The sequence below is a fragment of the Vitis riparia genome, chromosome 6 (genome assembly GCF_004353265.1).
Source record: "Vitis riparia cultivar Riparia Gloire de Montpellier isolate 1030 chromosome 6, EGFV_Vit.rip_1.0, whole genome shotgun sequence".
Taxonomy (NCBI): Eukaryota; Viridiplantae; Streptophyta; class Magnoliopsida; order Vitales; family Vitaceae; genus Vitis; species Vitis riparia.
Window position 1 is genome coordinate 8,316,505 of NC_048436.1, and position 22,092 is coordinate 8,338,596.

Below are 22,092 nucleotides of genomic sequence, written 5' to 3' on the forward strand. Positions count from 1 at the left end.
CTGGTATTTTTTTTTTTTTTTTTATGATTTAGTTAAACCAACCATAAAAATTAGGTATAAAAATGAAAAATATTGAATCAACAAGAAAATTTAAGTATGAAAAACATTAAATAAGATTTATTTATTTATTTTATTTTAGTTTAATCTTACTATATTATTAGTAATTAATGGTAAATATTAATATGTTTTGGTAATAGTATTTAGTCAATTATTTTTATTTTTTAAAAATTTAAAATTAAATTTATATTTTTTTAAAGGGGTAAAATTTTCCTCTTTTTTTTTTTGGCTTGAGCCTTGGCTAGCTCTACCAGTGCTACCCTATGGTACCTTTCTAAAAAGGTAATAATATAACTTTCAAATCTAAACTTGGTTTTTACAAATTTTGTTTTTTCTTAAAAAATGAATCACTTACCGTTTTATTTTTTATTTTGTTTTATTTTTAAAATAAAGAACAATTCTAAATTTTTTTAAAATCATTTTTTTCACAATATAAAAAATAAATCTAGTTATCAAGTGAGAATGCAAAAAAAAAAAAATACGGATCCACATATATAATTGTTTATGTGAAATTTAAGAGATATAACGAGATTTATGTGGATCCACCAAAAACAATTATAAATATGGCCCTAATCATGGAAACAAGGTACTCAGTAACTTGATCGTGCACTTAATTGGTCTATCCCTTTCTAACAGCAGAAAAGAAGTACCTTAAATTCGTCCAAAGTTGAAAGACCCACCAAGAATTTAATAAAAAAAAAAGTACAAGAAAACAAATTTTACAATCTTTAAAAATTTGAGCATCAACCTTAACATCAAAAAGAGACTATGGTTCTCCCCATTTCCACACAGAAAGAGCTTCTGAAAGAGAGAGGGGCGGCGGATTCATCAGCATAGATGTCACGCCATCTGAGACGCATAAAAATTTGTAAAAAGGGAAATGAGAGGAATGGATGGAGGACAGGAGTGAGTGGGGCGGTGCATGCACGTGACAGCTCATTGTGGGGAGAAAGCAGAGCAGTTCCTAAATTCAAGCACAACTGTCTCATGTCTCGATACATACAACCTTACTGTTCATGGGATTGCCAGTTCACGGATCCCAATTCAGAGATGCCCATCCCCTTTCCTTGAGCGGATTGGGCATATTTATTTCTAACAAATTTTCAAATCTTAACAAAATGTATTAATAGTTTTTAAAAAACTAAAAGCTTGGCCGTGCTTACTTTTTGAACGAGTCCAATATATTGGATTAGGCAGGAAACAATAATGGAGTGATGCGAATGGCCTTCCAATTGCTGGAGGAAAGGACGAAAGGTGGAAGGGACAGTGACCCACCTGATGGGTGTTTGAATTTGATGATGGAAATGTCAGTCAACTTGGCATCTCTGCCAACAACTGTTTTTGGCTTTATTCTGATCAACAAGATAACCATCACAACCATGGAAGAGGAGAACAGTAACCAGCTAATGTCAACACACAAACAGATTCCAAATCAGGTTGATACTTCAACTGAAATTGACGAGATAAAAAACAGAATATATATCATATATGTAACACCCATGAGATTCGACCACTGAAACCCTATACCTGAATTACATGCAAAGGAACATACCATAACTAATAACAATTAGGGGTAAGAAAACTTTCACCTCCCACCTCTCTCTGAGAATATACATTTCAATATTACATAGAGGATCACATCATCTGTATTTCTTTCTGGTAAGTTTTCAATACCAGATAGAAGCATCCTGCTTTGATGAAATATCTATTGCAGTCGTTGCTGGAATATCCTCCACATAATCGATTGGTGACAAATCGAAAGCAGGCCCATATATGAACTGGAAAGCGTTTTCGTTCGGGCTGGTCTCGAATCGAGAATTCAAAAGCTTAGACCGATCAAACTGGCTTTCCTCTTGGGGAACATGTGGTGATTGTGGGTCATGTTGGATTCTTGCAAGAATCCATGAAAGGAGTTGTTCTGATGATGTTGACGCTTCGGATGCTGAAGGTTTTGGTCATTTGGGACTGCAATGCTCCTGGGATTCGAGACCTTGCTCCCTTGAATGTTGGTGTCATAAAATGACATGAGATCACCAATCATTTTCTGACCATCTTCGGGAACTCCAAGTCCTGATAGGTCGAATGAAGCCGAGGCAGAGTTAGCTGCTGGAGCGGCAGGCTTGGGTTGGCCAAAGGGTAGAGGGAAAGCAACTGGTTTAACTTCATTAACATGAAGATTCAACATTCCAAACTCTGAGGAATTGCTTCTATAAGAGCAAGTCAGTTGATGATTATCCCGAGAAATCCTGTCATGGAAACCGAACTGGGGTTCACTGTGAGGACACTGAAGAAACTCGCATGTATAAATCTTGTGATCCATCATCATCTCCAGATCATGAGATGGCTTTCTCTTGTGAAGGAAATCCAAGTTGGTGACAACTTCTCCCTTCATCGGGAAAGGCAGTTGTGGAACTGGCAGCCTTGGGCTCATTTTCTCCACATTCAAATTGGAAAAATTGCTGCTATCAGGTTTGCATTCCTGAATCTCAAAACTCAGTTCATCCTGAACCCCTTCAACATCGTACTCACCGCAATCCTTGATGGAAAAAGACCCACTCCCACTAGCAGAGGACAAAGGGGGGCGGTAATCAGGGAAAAGCTTTCTGGCTAAGGCCTCCTCCTGGTTGATGATAGCAAGCCATGTGGCACTCTCCTTGGCCGTCATCTTGTCTTGCAAGCACTTGGACTGCCTCACAAGCTTGCGAATTTTTGAAATATCAGGTGACATATGCTTCATAACTGCAGTCAGAACACTCACCTTCCATGCCTTCTTCAAATCATGAGGCTTTTTGTAAGGAGGAGGACCCTGATCTTTTGGTGAACCCAGCTGGGGCCACCATTCCTCATTCCCAGTAGGCCACCATGGCGGTGGGATACCCTTCTCTAATGGAAACCGCCTTTGTGGGGGTTCACAATGCTGCATGAGTGCAGATAAGAGTGAACCAAGGGTTGTGTCTTGAAGCTCATGCAAGGTGTGTGAAGTAGGACCAACTGAATTACAGCCTTCTTGTTTCCCTGGGATCAAATTGTCCGCTTGGTACTTTGCTATGGCAGCTGGGCCATTCCGATCAAACCTGACTTTGTCCTTCCACCACTCTCGAAGATTGTCAGAGGCCCCACTCACTGGCTTTCCCTTCTCTGGAATAATACCATAAACAAAGCCCTGAGCTTTACAAACTTCCATCATCTTCAACATGTATTTCAGTATCCCATCTTGTGCCCTTGACATTTTCTTCCTCCTTGCCTGCTCCTGAGACTGCCGCTGCTTAACAGTATCAGCTCCATTCTGATCCTCTTTCTGTTCCTTAAGCCGCTTGAGGCGTAATTTATCTCTCCACATCCTCCTCTGTAGCTCATCCACATCCATCTCTTCATCAGTATATTCATCATCCACAGGGGCCACCTGTTCAGGCTGAGAGGCAGCCATGTCTCCTTCCATGAAAGGAACGGACATAAACTCAAGATTACCGCAAATTCCCATTTCATCAAACATCATCATTATGCCACACCAAACAATACCCCAACTCCCTAATAAATTGCAATGGGATTCAAGTTAAATAACAAGCTCCAAATCCTCAATCTATAAACTCTCCTCCTGCTGTTGGGAAATCTAGGTATAAATATGGCTATGAAATTTCTCAAATTCCAAGCCTTTTCACCTGCAAACATCGATTGATCAGATCATTACAAAAGTCAATAAGAATAATAGCCATTTCTTGATAACATGGGTTACATAATCAATAAAACAAAACAAGACAAACCAAGAACCGATATTTTCAGTTTACTCCTAAATCATCATATGCACTCAAATCAAAAGCACAGGCTCTCTCTCTTCCATCCTCCCTCCCTCCCTCTCTCTCTCTCTCTCTCTCTCTCCTTTTCTTTCTTCCTATGTAAAAAATTTCGTAGAGATTACAGATACTAAAAATAAAAATAAAAAGGAAAAAATGGATTTTGGGGGTGGAGAGACTTTTTCCGGAAAAACTAACTAAAAAGCTCATGATAAACTTTTTCCCATCTTAGTGATATGGTACCTGTAAAGACAGTAATTTCCAATTTTTTCCTGGAAAATCTTTTCCATCCAAAAGCATGGAGCCCAACTAAAAGCAAGCAGATTCAAAAAGTCTGCATCTAGCAACTAAAAGAAAAAACAACTTATCTATGCAGTACCACGATATATCTTTCAAACCAGACAACAAAATTAAGGGAAGAGAAAGAAAAAACAGAACAAAATTGAGCTGAAAGTTCGATCATTCCCCTAAAACTTGTATACGAGGAGATCAGATCTAACAGTGTGACAGATGCATTAAGATTAACTGGTTCCCACAACAATTATCGACCAAATTTCCCATGAAACCCGGAAGGAAACTTGGAATTTTCCCGAAAAGAAAGAGACAGAACATCATAAGAAAAATCAGAGTCACCAGCGGTTTGGATCTGAAGCAACCTCAAGTTTCCAAAGCAAGTGACAAAAAATACTGAGAGAAAAAAAAAAAAAAATTCCAGAAACAAACCCAACAAAATACCACAGGAAAATACAGTAAATGATTTTCATAACACTACATGATCCAACAGCAAAATTCAAACCAAACCCAGAAAACAAGAGTAGAAAAAAGAAGAAAAGAAAACAATACAGACAAATTTACCGAGAAAATCTGAAACTGGTTCAGTTGGGCTGAGTTCTGCAACATAGGATGGAGGAAAGTTTTTCGTGGTTTGTCCACGGTGAGTGAAAGCGTGGGAGTTGGGTACTTAACGCAGGTGAAGTTAATCCAGTGTGCAGCGTGGATAACCGTTCAGAAATTATTAAGGTGTGGGGGAGATGTGGGGACCGCGTCTTTTTTAGGGCACCTGATCAAAATCTCAGTGGGAAAGCATTTAATTTTGGTGCGAAATGACAGAGCGCCACTTCAGTGAAAGTCGGGGAACCCGTTTGGAAACGATTTCATTTCGGTTGGGAATTACTCTTACAATTAAAAATCCGTGTCTTCACTTCCAACCCCCCACTAAATCTCTAACTCTTCAATTTACCTTTTGTACTTGATATAATAATTTTACTTCTATATATATATATATAAAAAAAAGAATTATGGATGTTATAACTGATTGTATTTGTTAAAAATGTAAATGAAAACCATTAAAACTATAAAAAGGAAAAAAAAAAAAAAAAACAAGAAATTATTTGATGGTTGGTAAAGGAAATTTAATTATAAAAAAATATAATTTTCTTTTTACGGTTATTAAAAATAAAAAATAAAATAAAATAAATACGAAGAGATCTTATGATATCTTTACGATGAATATTTTTTGAAAATAATACTTTATGAAATTCATTGGATTAGGTCATGCTTGTTTACGAAGATTTAGAAGTTAATTCTTATTTTCAAACAAAGTAGAAATTAAATTTAAAATCATGTTTCAATATTATTTTTTTATTTTTATCTTTGGAAAACGGAATTCAAAAAAGTGAAAATGCATGTTTTTAAAATTTTCTTTAAAGAAATGAAAATGATTTTCTAAAATATTGATAACAAAAAAGGGGAAGTAAATACCTTATGCCAGTCATAATATATAAGTATTATATAATGTTTTAAAAGTCAGACTAGTCATTAAATTAAAAAAAGTTATCGATTCATAATTCAATAATTAGATCAGTGGTTCAATTGCAATCAAATCAATGATATTATAAATATATAACTTATATTTTTAAAATTAAAAATGATAAATTCCCCTATTGTCTTTAGAGAGTTACTTTTCTAAAATATTGATAACAAAGAGGGCAAGAGAATAGCTTATGAAAACCATAATACATGAGTATTGCACAATATTTGAAAAACCAAACCAATGATTGAACCAAAAAAACAATTTATTCTTGACTTAATGATCAAATTAGTGGTTTAACTATGATCAAATCAATGATATTATGAATATATAGTTGGGATTTTTTAAATTAAAAATATTTATAAACAATTAAAAACGATAAATTCCACTCTTAGCCATGGACAATTACAAAATTTGTTTTTAACAAATTTCATTCTCGTTACTCTGAAAACTCACTCATTATTTAAGTTTTCTTTAATGATTTGACTTCATTTTCTCTAATGCGAAACAAACCTAAAATATATACAATTATCATCAACCCTATGGTAGTTTTCTTTTTTTATGTAATTCTTATGTACAAACTACATATATTTAGATAATGATATTGAATATAAAAAAATGTCTAATTTGATATGCTCTAATTTAATAAAATGATTGTGGGTTTGTATTTTTCACGTACGTCCCACTTGACAGTGAAACTTGCTTTTTTTTTTATTATTATTATTATTATGAAAAAACTTATTTTCAAAAAAGTTGGAGTTACCAATTTTTTTAAAGGGAAAACAAAATAAGAAATAAAACCTTAAAGTGGTTAATTTGTTAAGGAAAAACATGCATGCAAAAAATCGAGTCTAAATCCGTGGTCAAGTTACTTATTGGTACCAAGCCTTAATGAGGTCTCTACTAAACAAGTGAAAAGACCTAAGACAATTGACTAATAGACCATAAATATCAAGAGACAATAATAGTAAGTAATCAACTCAGCAAGATGAAAAATAATCAAAGCATAGCATGTATATAAAAAAAAAATCAAGAAAACAAACAAGGGAGGAAGTGTACCTAAAAATTTTCAAAAATAGGGCAATGCACCTACATAGAAAGAAAGGGTTAGTTTGCAAGTAAAACAAGAGATTTAATATCAAAACAAAAGCTATCTAATATATATGAAATGTATACAATGCAAATCAAGAGTAAAAGATGGTTAAATTAGTATAAAAGGGGACTAATATACACTAATCATGTAGAGAGATCAAAACTAGACAATAAACATGAAAATACAAAATAAATTCAAATAAAATAGTAAAATAGAAATCAAGATACAGAGGAGAGTTTATTTAACATGTATAAAATGTTTATAACACAAGTCAAGAGTTATAGAAGTCTAAAAAGATATCAAAAAGGGATTGAATTAACAAGATACACAAAAAGTATTGAAACAAGACAATCAACGAGCATTTACAAAATAAATCTAAATAAAATAATTTGAGATGAAATAAAGAAAAGATTTAAAAAAAAAAATTATACAACATATTCGAGGTTTTTAAATCACATCCCAAAAGCCTAATGGACAAAAAATGCACCAAATAGTCTAGATTTAACCAAACATTTCATTGCATAGGAATAGGGTCACTACTACAAAAATAGTTTATGGTGTCACCACTTACGGTGTCACTTTTAAAATAATGACACCATAGGATTTATAATTAATAAAGGTGACACATCATATAAAAAATCTTCAATTGAGGTAGTTAGATGATATTAATTTTATATTTATAGTGTCATTTTTTGGGAAGTGACATCATATAAAATAATTTTTTTTAAGTATTATAACCCATTTTTAGAATTAATAATGATGGATACTATATAAAAATCCCATTGTTTCCATATCTCACCCACAATCCAAAAAATCTCAATATATAAATCCTATATATAAAATCGTGATCTTCTTCAACCTTTTCTCTCACCCATAGTCAATACGCTCACAACCGACATTCTTCACTTTGTGGACTCCCAGGTAACCCAAAATCTCTTGGATCTATCATTTTTTTTTTCTTTATTAATGTCATTATATTAATTGTTTCAACATCTTTGTATTATGGTTTTTGTGAATTGTGTATTCTTGAGTTGTAGGGAAGAAAAATTTAGGTTTAATCTTCTACCATAGAAGAAAAAAGTTAAAACTGTAGATTAATTGATTTTTTAATCTAAACCAAACACATGATCAAATCCTTAAAAAAAAAGTGAAAATCAGGAAAAAAAAATGAATGATTTTTAATATCTATTTGTGTGAGAATGACAGGTACAAAATTTTTTTAAGATATACTATCACATAATCTTCATCCTTTCTAAAAAATGAGAGAGGAAAAAAAAATGATTTTTCTGTTTGTATCTAAGTGGGAATGAGATATAGAATTTCGTTGAGAGTATCCAACACCAAAAGGACCAATTCGGGAAGGCTTGTGTGGTATTGACGGGAGATGATAAGATGGAAATCATAACCATAGCCATGTTTGATCTCTCTATGTCTTTCTATCCTCTTCAATTAATTCATGGGCATAGATATTTTATTTAGTTTTTATATTTAGTTTATTTATAGTTTATTTAGTTTCTAAAATCCAATTAGCTAGATATTTTATTTGATTTTATTTTTATATTTAAGTATTTGAGTTTTGGAAAGTTTTTATATTTTGTTAATAGAAATAGAAATTTTTATATTTTTTATTATTAGGAATTTCTATTTTGTTAAATTGTAAGTATCTATCTCAATAAGAGATTATTAATATTCAAATGAAAGTGATGAAAGAGAGTAAATATTTTAATGCTCAATTATATTTTAATGTTTTTTTTTTTTTTCACATAAGGGTTTATTTATGTTTTCAATTTTGAAGTTCCCTTTCCAATTCCATCAACAAAAGTAGTGTCCAACCTTAAAATGGGCATGTGTGGTATTGACGGGAGATGATAAGATGGAAATCATAACCATAGCCATGTTCTCTCTGTGTCTTTCTATCCCCTTCAATTAATTCATAGGCATATATATTTTATTTAGTTTTTATATTTAGTTTATTTATAGTTTATTTAGTTTCTAAAATCCAATTAGCTAGATATTTTATTTGATTTTGTTTTTATATTTAAGTAGTTGAGTTTTGGAAAGTTTTTATATTTTGTTAATAAAAATGGATATGAGGACTTAAAGGGTTTATATTTAGGTAGTGCTTGAGTCAAGGAAAATGATAGTCCACTATCTTGACCCTAAGCATCACAAACCATGTGAGGACTTAAAGGATATCGTAAACATGTAAGTTCTTCCTATTATTTTTCATAGTATTATTTTTAAATAAAAAAAATACATTCACCTCAAACTCATTTTTTTATTATTTATATATATTAAAACATATAACATTTACCTATTTTTAAAATGTACCGATTGAACTTATTTACATAGGACTCTTCGAATATCTGCAAAGAAAACATCTAAGAGGGAGTCATCTTAGCAACTAGTGCAAGTGACATCCAAAAATTTTTCTTTACACATTAGCTTATGCATTTGCACCATTTATATATGTGAGTACTAATGTTATTTTATAATTGATTGATTAGTGTCCAAGACAAGAAGGAGGGTTCGAATGTGGCTACTTTGTTATGAGATTCATTAAAAAGATAATTTTTTATCCTACAATTATTGCTTCAAAGGTATTACTTATTTAATGAATTGTACATAGTTTTAGGCTTCCAAATGTTATGCATTTTAATGTTATTTTCTTATTTGATTTCAGTTTTGTGATAAAAAAAAACATATTCTCAAGTAGAATTATATTTCCATTTATTCATCAGAAGAAGCGCCCTTCGATGAAATTAGAGGAGAATGGGCTACTTTTGTGCTACAACTAATCATGAATCATGTTAATGCATCATGATCACCATGCATGGTGAGTCCCTTAGCTACTACATGAATTTTTCCATAGGTATTGTATAGTAATGCTTATTCTTTGAATAATGTTTCTATTTGAAAAAAAAAAAATAGTTCTTAGATTTGTTCATTTATGATAACGAATGAAGAATAGGAACCTAAAGTGCTCAAGATAACTAGAAAGAATAAAAAAAAATTCCCATATGACGCACTGGAAAGACTTTAAATAATCTGTATGAGTGCTCGATGCAAATTAGTACTCAAGCGGCGTGAGCGCTAGAAGTGGTATTGAATACAACTTATATCGCTATAGCGGTCTAACCACTTGAAGCAGTGCTAGAAATGACTTATAACACTTCAGCGTTAGAAGTGTTGGATAAGAGCTCTCGAGCATTGGTTAGTATGCTTGAGCACTCGATGTACAATTGAACTTCTAAGTTCAAAGCAATGAGCTTTTAAGAGACTATGAATTACGATAAATTAGGAAAGACCAAGTGAATTCAATATGGAATTTTAAGATCAACATTGACAAGCATCTCAGGGTAGATTCATATAGTATAAACTTTGAAAATTAGATTAACAAGTAATACACCAATTACAATTCCCAAATAATATAAGTCAATAAAAAAAGAATGAAGTTTCAGCTCCAAAGAAGAAAATTAATCCCAATTCAGTTTAGGAACTAATACATAACTATCAGTGCATAAGAGGATCAACATAGAACATAAGGATTGATGTTCAAGGAAATACGACTTACTATCTAATTTTATATTTAGAAATTGATCACTCAGAAGAAATCTAGTCATGCCTTTGGTCAAATTAAAGAACACATCTAGTCAATTTATTCTAAGATCGTCGGATTTTTATTTAACATGGCCTCATTGATCTACATACAACACAACTTAAACTCCCTCTTAATTTGATATCATTTTTTTTTTCTTTTGAAAGTAGAAGCATTGGACACTATGATTTCTTTTTATTTTGATTTTTGTTTTTATTCATGGTTGCCTTTGTATCCATTTTGGGGGTGTTTCCAAATGTTGCAAGTGAGGAGCTTATATTTAAGGAATGAATCTGGGAAAATATATGGTAATTTAAACTTAGCCAAAGATTCAAAATTTTGTGCTGACTCATTTCAAGAAACAATTTCAATGATCTTAGTCAAACAAGACATGTGGATAATAAGATTTGAGCATAAAAAAGGGTTCTTCCAAAGATATCAAAGTCTACTTTATGAGTTAAACTTAAGAAGTCTCCCTCTTGATCAATCACAAAGAAGAACTAAGGTTGATTTTTCACTATACTAAGATATTTAATTATTAGGAATCATATACTTCAAAAGTGATTAACAAATATCTAAGGAAAATCAACATCAAATCTTGTGTATTTAAGATATTTCTCTAACTCAATACCTCGAGATATTTTGATATTTTAAAATATTTAACTAAAATAAAATTTTGTTACTTATATCATGTTTGAAAAAAAATTCTTCTTCTTCTTCTTCTTTTTTTTCTTCTTCTTTTTTTAGAACATGGATATTTCAAACCTATAACTTTCCAAAAAAATGTTTTTGAATTTACATGTTGACGGGATTACAACATTTTTTTTCCTAATAAAACTGTAAGGAATGTCTTCTTGTTACATTAGTTTTCACCTTTAGAGAATGCAATATTTTTTAATGCTCCTCTCTCTTACCTTTTTATTTCTTTCCATATTTAGTTTTGAAGGAATGTTCATTCATTCATTACACTAATGATTGCCAAGGATGAAAGTATTGATTTTGACCAATATATCAAGAAATATCAATGACAATTGTGAAAAAAAAAAATTAGTGAGACAGAAATTGATCAAAACTTAATAAAATGTTGAAGAGTACTCCAAAAATAATAAAACAAACAATAATACATATATTATAATTGATATATGAATAATATAATTGATGACATTTTATAATAATAGGTAGATTTGAAAATACATTTAATACTAAAATGATAATTTTTCTATTTTATAATATATATATATATGTATAATTATTTTTCTATTTAAAAATATTTATAACTTTATTTAAAAATTTATTTATTTTTTGTATTTAATTCATGATGTTTGTGCTTTAAAGAATATATTAAATATAATTTGAAAATAAATATTTAAAATTAATAAATCTATTAACATAGTATTTTTAATATTTTATTTTTTAAAATATATATAAAATTTAGGTGTAAATATAAAATATAAAATATGTAGTTCATCATATACAATAAGGGCATGTTTGCTCAAGTGGTTTAAAGGTTGCCTTACACTTGAAAGACTCATGTATAAATAGTTTAAAATCGAAAAATATCAATCCTTCAATTTATCCTCCCAAATTTTGTGTTGAGATCTACCAATACTTGAGATATCAAGGATATGTCCATAATATATCCTAATTTTTGTAACCTTGATGATTACAAATTTCACGTGGATTAGCCATTTTGCCCTTGTTTCTTTCTCTATTGATTTTTCCTTCCTATATTAGTGTTGATTTATTAAGAATACATTACTATTGTGGAGGTACTCTCTAATGCATTCAATTAGACAATACTAATTTATTGAACATGACCTAAATTTAAAAAATAAAATAAAATAAAACAAGCTTGGATAATTACAATAAGTGATTTTATATATTTTTTTGCATGTTTTTAAATCTGAGTTCTCATTGTTCTTTTGCACAAATTATGGGTAATTACACAAATGCCCTTAAAATTTTGAGTAATCACACAAATACCCTTACAATGTTAGACTAACTGCAAAAAAATCTCTAAAATTATGAGCAAATGCATTACCATCCTTGAAATTATGAATAATTTCAAAAAGACCAATGAAATAATGAGCAATTGCACAAATACCCGTGAAATGACTTTTCTTCTACAACCTACACCAAATCTATGGAAGTTCATTTTTCAAATAAGGTCAAAGAAGGCCCAAAAAGTCACAATTTTAAGGGCTGTGGTTTGATTTTGGAACTGTTTATTCACTTCATATATTATTATTTCATCTTTTCATAAAATATAATCCAATATTGAATTTAAATGAAAATTGTTGTTACAAGGCCAAAATTTTTTTCCAAATTATTAATTCCTATATTATAGATGTTGTTCGTGGGATAACCTATAGTCTTTCCTTATTTTATTCTTTTTATTTTTGTTTACAAGCCATAAAAGGACATTGGTTTGCCCAAAAACAAAAATATAAAAAATATTATTTTTAATAAAAAAAAATGTTCAATTAGTTATCATTGTTAACATCATTCAAAGATGATGCTTCTTAAAGCATCATTGAAAGCACTAGCTAATGATGACACTTGCTAAAATCGTCATTATTGACTAGGATGATAGGATAGAGATGACACTTTAGGAAGTAAAAGGTATTATTGTTTGCATTTTCTTTTCTTATAGTGATATTGGGTGTTTCAATATATTTGGGAGTTGACTATTAAAAGCATGACTCGTGTGGTGATGTGTTCTCTAGAGGGAATAGGGGTGCTAGATGGGGATGAAGCCTTTTGAGAAACTTCTTTTTAGGGTTGGTCATTTTTACGTGTTTATGGTTGCACACAAAGATGAAAATATCGATTTTTATAAATATATTGGTAGTTAAATTTAAAAAATTATATTGGGATATATAAAAAAGTATTTTGACAAAAAATATCGATTGACGGAAATTAATTAATTTAAAAAAAAGATAAAAAAAATAATATATATATATATATATATATTACAATTGTTGTAAGGAAGAAATTAACACATACATGATGAATTTATAACATTAGACAATAATATATCGAGTTTGAGAACACATTAATTTTAAAATAAGAATGTATTTAATATATTTTTTATTTAGAAATATTGAAAACTTTATTTATAAATTTATATTTATCTTGTATTTAATTTATTATATAAAATACATACTAATATAATTAAAATTAACTCATTTATAAAAATTTTATTTTAATTAATTTTCAACTTCTAATATATATATATATAGTAAATTACATTTGGTCTGATTAGTGAGGGCCAATTTGTTTCACACCAAAGACCCAAGTTTAAACCTTTATCTTGAAGCTTTTTTGTGTTTTCGACTCTTCAAGAGGCAATCCCACATCGGATTTTCAAAGAAAAATACTGGTATATTTAGTGCAAATAGAGCGAAGACTAGCATGACCAGCACTGGTTGGGGCTGGGTTAGTGCAGCTTTTTGGAGGCTGTTTTTCAACAGGACTGGGACGTGAACTGCTTCTTGAGGCCAAGAAGTTTCGCCACTAAATGGCAAAGTGGGCCAGAGATGGCCCAAAAAATCTACAAATTCAACCTTATACTTATCTTGTAACATTGGAAACAAAAGTATGTCATGAAGTGATTAAATATTTATTTAAATATTAGGGTTAAAACTATGAAAAAAAAAAATTATTTTTTATTCTAATGAAATGTAATGACTATTTTTAACTATTATTTATTTCAAAAGTAAATATAAATATTAAAAGTTTTCTTGGTAGTTACCTTCCACTAAGGAAAAACTAATACTTAACTTTCATTTAATATTTTGTCTTAACTTAAAAATTTTAATTATAAGAATAAAATTGATTAATTAAAGTCCTTATTTTATATAATAAAGACTTTAATTAAATAAACCAGTTTTAGTTGTTTTTTTTATAAAAAATTCAGTATACTTCTCATAAATCCAGCACTTTTGTTACTATGTTTTTTTTTTTTTTATCTAATTAACTTAATGATAAATAATAAATAAATTATATATAGATTTATGATTAAGCATAATTTAATTTTACCTAAAATATCTCATAAATAGAAAAATAATAATAAATCTAGTGAATTATTAATTTCCTTCATCACAATTTTTTTTTCTTTAATGAAAACTATTCTGTTAAGTTTTAGAAAATTCTAGGAAAAATAAAAAGAAAATGTTAAGGAAAATAATCATGCTCTATTTTGAAAATAATGAAAATGATACACAAAAAAATAATAAAGATTGTTATGAAAAATTATAAAATATTTTCCTTAAAAAGAAATAAGGAAAGTTTCCAAAACAATATTTGTTAATAATTTAAATTTATTTCGGACTACTACCTAAATGTTTTATTTACTATTTTCTTTCCTTCTATTTTTTTTTTTCTATTTTTTTCAACCCATCTAATATAATTTTTTAGTAATATGTAATCAAAATTAATAAATATAAGTTATAGAGCAACCTAAAAGAAAAAAAAAATCTTATACAAGTAAATACTTAGTAAATATAAAAAAAGCGTATCTTTTGATTTATTTCATCATCATTTTTAGTTATTTATCAAAATCATATAATCAAATATAATTCTAATATTTAGTTTGTATTAATCTTTCTATTAAAAATTAGTTCTTATAAATAAATAGAGAAGCCTTTATTTAGAATTCTAATCTTGTTATATTACTCATTAAAAAAAAAAAGATTTTATTTAAAAAAAAAAAATTATAACAATCCACATGCTAGAAGATATGCTCATAATGCAGAGGGAAGTTTATGCTATCAATCTTTAAAGGTCTCAACCGTCTTCCATAGAATTCTCTTAATGCTCTTATTTGCTATCTTTGCTCTTTTGAAATGAGAATTCCAGCCATTTACATCTTATGGATTCAAACTCAAAAATTAAAAATATCTGTGGAGGGATTGGAGTATCAACACAAGGTTTTGCTTTTCTCCCAAACAATATTGTATTGTATATTATTCAATAAAAAATTTTAATTTAGACTTAATTAAGTTAAAGAATTACAACATATCCAAAAATCAGCCAAAAAGAAATACACTTATTATGGAATCATGGATGTTAATGTTGCACAAAAACAAGCATATTTTGATTTTATTATTTATAAAATACTTTAAAAAAAGAAAGATTTTCTAATAGGAATCATACCAATGAGAACAACACTACGGCTCTAATACTAGACAAATATGCAAACATCATTTTTATCATAAGAATGCAGAGATTAATTAAACTTCATGTTTCTGGGTCACCCAAATGATAAAGAAATCCTTCTGTCGGATTGTCATACATGTCTTGCCTTCTCGATCCCCAGGGAAGGAAATCATACATTGATGGATGAGATCTTGAACTCCACTGTGCACAAACCTTGTCTTTTGTCTGAGAATGATTGACTAGCCAACAAGATCAAAAATCAAACTGCCAACTCCAGAATCATGCAGAGTGTAGGGCTCACTCACATTTTGATGATTCTCGGTCTGTGGTCCCGAAATCAACATGGTTATCCTCCTAATTCATATCATCAGAGTGTCTCTAATTTTCTTACTTCTGACCTTAAGAAAACGTTTTTATATGTCATCAATCTTTTTTCATGGGAACAACGTATTATCTTTCTGCATCTTTTTTGCTTGATGTTGTTCTAAACATTTTTATTTTTTTTTTAAATATACTTTTTAAAATCTTAAGTTCATTAGGTAGACAAGGCCAACTAGGGTCAAATTGCACCCCTCATCATATTATACTTGCGCACATGCAAAACACGTACGTACAAAAATCAATAAGAGTACGTGAAAATAGCAAGACCAAAATAGAGCTTCTATTTGCATGTAATTCAGTGAAAAAAAAGAAGAAAAAAAACAAATGATATATAAGAGAGCTACACACTCTATTCTTTTCATTTTTCCAAGAAAGGTGTTTGATTATAAAGACATTCTCTCACATGGAGCATATATAAGAGAGCTAGAAACCATCAAGAGATTGAAATGAGTATAATAAGTAATAAAGTGAGGTGGTGTTTGTTTTTTGACTAAATAGAAAAAACTAAAATATTTGACTTTTTTTCATTCAGATAAAAGTAACCTATTGATATCAATCAACATAACTAAATTAAACTTATTGATAACAAATTCATTTTAGTTATAGTAGTTAATATCAACAAGGTATTTTTAACTTAATAGAAAAAATTAAATATTTTAGTTTTTTTCTATTCCGTCAAAAAATAAACACCAAATCACATTCGTACCTTCTCGAAGCATAGATTGAAGATCTAAAAGAAGGTTAGTGAGCTCTGCACTCTACACGGTTCAGAAGTTGGACTCTTCCCGACATAGATTTGAAATCATCAAAATATTGGGATGATTGTGAGACCTAAAAGAAACGGTATGTAAATAACCTTCTCTGAATGTAGATTTGAAGCATTCTCTGAGCTTTATATTCTGTGCAAAGTGCACGGAAGTGGGAACTAATACCAAAGAAACCCTTTTTCCTTTTTCAGCCCACCACTTGGTATTACTTTTAATATATTGTGGTATTTATGGCTCCATATGTTTCCAGGTTATTATAATAAAGGGCAATTTCATTTAGAAGGTAATAAGCAAGAGAAAAATTTATTTTTTTAAAAAAATTAATCATAAATTTAAATATATAGCCTTAAAATATCTATAACAATTCCAGCCCAATAATAGCTATTATTACTTGGTGCATGTAAAACATGGTAAGAAGGTGTGGTCAATTTATTTATCCAATACAATACATTGTAAGATTATAATTTTATGACTATTAGTACATATATAGACCCTAAAATTTGCCTTTGTCTATTTGTTTTTCTTAAAAAAAAAAAAGAAAATAAAAGGAATAATACCTTTGTTGTAGAAAGAAAAGAAATTGATTTTATGAAGGAACTTTTTCTTTTGAAAGGAAGGAAAGAGAATATTAAGGAAGGGTACTCATTTATTGGTAGAGGAAAAATGAGAGTTTTGAGATTTTAAGAGAGATTTTGAAATTTTGACAATTGGTTAAAGAAGTAACCCATGGGATTTTTAGAGAGAAAATTTTGAAGGCGATGAAAGAGCGCATGACTATTAAGAGATGGAAACTTTCAAGAAAAGAGATTTTGAGGGAGGGAGGAGAATGGGAAGCATTGCATGGCATTGGTGAATAAAAAGGAAGGGGATTTGAATTAAGTTTAAAATCATTGGAAGAAGTGATCAAGAAGAAAAGTAAGGGAAATAACAAAATGGAAGATTGAAGACTTTTTGGGATCATTTTCACATGAGTAGAGCTAGAGGAAGAGGACAAACAGAAGCGACTTTCTGTTTTTTTCTTTTTTCTTTTTTCTTTCATGGGTGTTGATTCCTTGGAAGGGGAAAGATAGGAGGATTGGGAGAGAAAAAAATTGGAAATTTTTTTTAAAGAAGAGTTTTTGAGAGAAAATTATGTAAAAATATTTACATAATCACATAGATTAATCATACATGATTAAAGGATACTAACAATAGGAAATCACTATAAAGAACATACCTGTTTGAGCCATGATAAAAAAACGTGATTGATTGTTGTAACCAAGTCTTCCTCTCTATGATCTTGATAATAGCTATGGTGGCTCTATGGGAAAACAGAAAACCCTTTTTATCTAGATTAGAGAGGGGACTTAGCATAACTCAAATTGGATTCTCATTGGGCCCTCCCATAATGGGCTTCAATGAGACCCATAGCCTACACTTGCCACTCAACTGAGCTTCTATTCAAAAGATGCAAAACCCAATCCAAAATGTGATCACTAGTTAATTGGGCTCATTATAGAATAGACTATCCATTAACCCGTTTTTGCAAATACAAATTATTCAATTAAAGTTAGCCCATATAAAAATTTTCCAACATTCTCCCACTTGGGCTACATTAATTGTTTTTGAGGATTCATTAAATTCATTTTGAAAATAAGACTCTCGGGTTAAATACAGAAAAGTTTATTTTGTGTGGCCACACCTTTTTTTTTATAAAAGAAATGATAGTCTATAAGTAGCATCTTGTTAAACTTATCCGGTCCAACATGGTCTTAATATTGGACTATAATGGTCTATATGTTAATCTCAACAAACATAATGCCCCTTAGAGTCACGAATATTTATAACCATATCGACATGGATCGTAAACCCAGTAGTGTAGTAAGAAATCAATCCCAATATGTGATCATCATCTATATGCATTGTTTCTTATCAGTCCTCATTACAATTTACTAGCAAAATGAAATTGTAATTGCAATTTCTCAACAAAATGAAATTTCTTGACTTTAACAAGTCATATGTCACCAATAGTGTGGTATTACAATTTACTAGCAAAATGAAATTGTAATTGCAATTTCTCAACAAAATGAAATTGCTTGACTTTAACAAGTCATATGTCACCAATAGTGCACCACAAAATCTCAAAATAGTGGTATTTGTGACATCCAATAGTATACAACTGTAATTCTTAAGGTTCAATATCTCAAGATACCATGTTGTATGTAATTCAATTACGACATGCTATAATATAATACTTAATTATGATCATCATAATAAAAAGATTTTAATTTTGCAAGTCGCAGAACAATAATGATCAATGTTTACATAAAACAATAATTGAAATAAGGGAAATCACAAAAGCTCCCACTAAACCAAAGAATCAAAAGACTTAATGACACCCATATTCACAACATGTTCCTTGAACGTTATGGGCTTTAAACCTTTGGTTAGAGGATCAGCTAGCATGGACTCAGTTCTTATGTGCTCAATCACAATATCTCCTTTCTTCACTAAGTCCTTGACTGTAAGGTACTTGATTTCCATATGCTTAGAACCCGTACTAATCTTATTGTTCTTAGAGTAGAACACAGTTGCATTATTGTCACAATAAATCACAATGGGTCGAAAGATGGAATCAACAACTTGCAACTCTGAAATCAAATTTCTTAGCCAAACAACTTGAGATGATGCACCATAACAAGCTACAAACTCAGCATATATGGTCAAGGATGCAATTAGGCTCTGTTTGACACTTTTCCATGAATTGGCTCCACCAGCTAACATAAAAATGTATCCTGAAGTAGATTTGCGATCATCAGAACAACCACCAAAATCAGAATCTGAGTATCCAACTACCTCAAGATTATCCACCCTCCTATACACAAGCATAAAATCCTTCGTTCTTTGTAGATATCTCATGACTTTCTTTGCAGCAACCCAATGATCATGTCCAGGGTTCGATAAATATCTACCAAGAACGTTAACAATGAAGGCGATATCAGGTCTTGTACATACTTGTGCATACATCAGGCTACCAATGGCACTAGCATAAGGAATAGTCTTCATGGCATCCTTTTCCAAATCATTCTTTGGACACTGTTCATTACTGAGTTTATCTCCCTTCACAATAGGTACATCACCAGCTTTGCACGTCTGCATATTGAATCTTTTAAGCACACGATTGATATAGGCTCTCTGAGATAGCCCAAGGAGGTTTCGAGATCTATCACGATAAATCTCAATACCCAACACAAAATATGCTTCTCCAAGATCCGTCATGTTAAAATTAGCAGACAAAATACGCTTGGTATCATTCAAGAGATTGACATCACTACTAGCAAGTAGAATGTCATCGATATAAAGAACCATGAAAATGTATTTGCTCCCATTAACCTTCATGTAAACGCACTGATCAAACTTGTTCTCTATAAAACCAAAAGACGTCACAATTTTGTCAAATTTCAAGTACCACTGGCGAGAAGCTTGCTTGAGACCATAAATTGACCTTTTCAATCTGCATACCATGTTCTCTTTTCCATTTTCCTTAAATCCTTCAGGTTGTGACATATAGACCTCACTCAAATCAACATTGAGAAAAGCTGTCTTGACATCCATTTGATGAAGCTCTAAGTCAAAATGAGCTACTAACGCCATAACTAGCCTAAAGGAATCTTTGGTAGAGACTGGTGAGAAAGTCTCTGTGAAATCAATGCCCTCTCGCTGTGTATACCCTTTAGCAACCAACCGAGCCTTGTATCTTTCAACATTTCCTTTGTTGTCTCTTTTGGTCTTGAATACCCATTTGCATCCAATGGGTTTATATCCTTTGGGAAGATCAACAAGTTCCCAAACATCATTGTCTGACATAGACTACATCTCATCTCTCATGGCAATCAACCATTCATTTGCCTTATCACTACTGAGAGCTTGACAATAAGTAGTAGGGTCCACTTCTTCTCCAATGTCATACTCTCCCTCTCCAAGGTAAACATAATAATCGTTAGATAAGGCAGGTCTCCTAGTTCTTTGTGATCTCCTCATTTCCACAGGAGGAATCTCATCCACAATAGGGCTTATTTAGACAGTAGGGAAATTGACAACATCAACTCCTTGTTGAATCCCATAATCAAAAGCTCCAACATCAAGGTTAACGTCTGAGACTGGCAAACGTAAAGAAATAGCATCCATGGGTTCCACTCTTTCATTGGATTGAGAGGGTATACTATCAGCAACATTTAACTCTAAAAAATTTGCCACTTGAGACTCAACAATTCTAGTGCCACGAGTCGAACAATAAAACTTGTATCCTTTTGAGTGACTAGGATACCCAATAAAGTAGCACCTAGTAGTTCTCGAATCCGTCTTCTTTAAAGAAGGATCATAGATTTTCACCTCAGCTGGACATCCCCATACTTTAAAATGATTCAAACTGGGTTTTCTATCTGTCCATAATTCAAACGGTGTTTTAAGCACAGACTTACTAGGAACACGGTTCAGAATGTAGGTTGCTGTTTTAATGGCTTCACCCCATAAGTATTCTGGCAAATTTGATCTACTCATCATGCTCCTTTTCATTTCCATAAGAGTGCGGTTGCGCCTTTCTGCTACGCCATTCTGTTCAGGACTACCAGGCATAGTATACTGAGCAACAATACCATTATCTTGTAAGTACCTTGCAAAAGGTCCCTTTTGTTGTCCAGCATCACCATGCTTCCCATAATACTCACCACCTCGATCAGATCTCACAATTTTGATGACTTTCCCCAATTGTTTCTCAACTTCAGTTCGGAAGACTTTGAACATTTCAAGAGCATCTGCCTTTTATTTTATCAAAAATACATAGCCATAGCGGGAAAAATCATCAATGAATGTAATGAAGTACTTGTTGCCACACAAGGTAGTGGAATAAGGTCCACTAATGTCTGTATGAACAATCTCCAACAAATTTTGATTACGAGTTGCACCATTTTTCTTATTCTTTGTCAATTTTCCTTTCACACAATCAACACAAATTTCTAAGTCATCAGAATCAAGGCGGGGAAGAATCCCAGAACTAATTAAGCGTTCTACTCGTTCTTTAGAAATGTGCCCCAAACGCTTATGCCATAACAATGAAGATCTTTCCTTAGCCAAAGGTCTTTTAGCAATATTGTTTTCAACATTGTAAGAACAAGTAGATAACAATGACAATCTATAAAGCCCGTCAGATAAAACACAATTTCTAATCACTTTAGAGTCATAAATCACATCAACTCTTTTATTTTCAAAAGTGAAACTATATCCAGCTTTATCAAGTACTGAAAGGGAAATTAAATTCCTTCTAAACGAAGGTACACAGAAAACATTGTCCAAAACAAGCTGAAAACCAGAATCTAATTCTAAAACAGCAACCCCAATATGCTCAACATCAATCCCGATGTCACTGCCAACTTTAAGCTTTGACTCTTTTTCACTTG

The 22,092-nt window shown here is 31.0% G+C and overlaps 1 protein-coding gene across 1 annotated transcript; it reads right to left on the minus strand.

Moving 5' to 3' along the window:
• Positions 1–1,480: 1,480 nt before the first annotated feature.
• Positions 1,481–4,835, minus strand: LOC117915589 (protein ETHYLENE INSENSITIVE 3-like). Its single transcript, XM_034831182.1, is given in 3 exon segments — positions 1,481–1,910; positions 1,913–3,716; positions 4,704–4,835. Coding segments are annotated over 2 exon segments (1,830 nt in total). The 5' UTR covers positions 3,557–3,716; positions 4,704–4,835; the 3' UTR covers positions 1,481–1,724.
• Between the last annotated feature and the right edge of the window lie 17,257 nt (positions 4,836–22,092).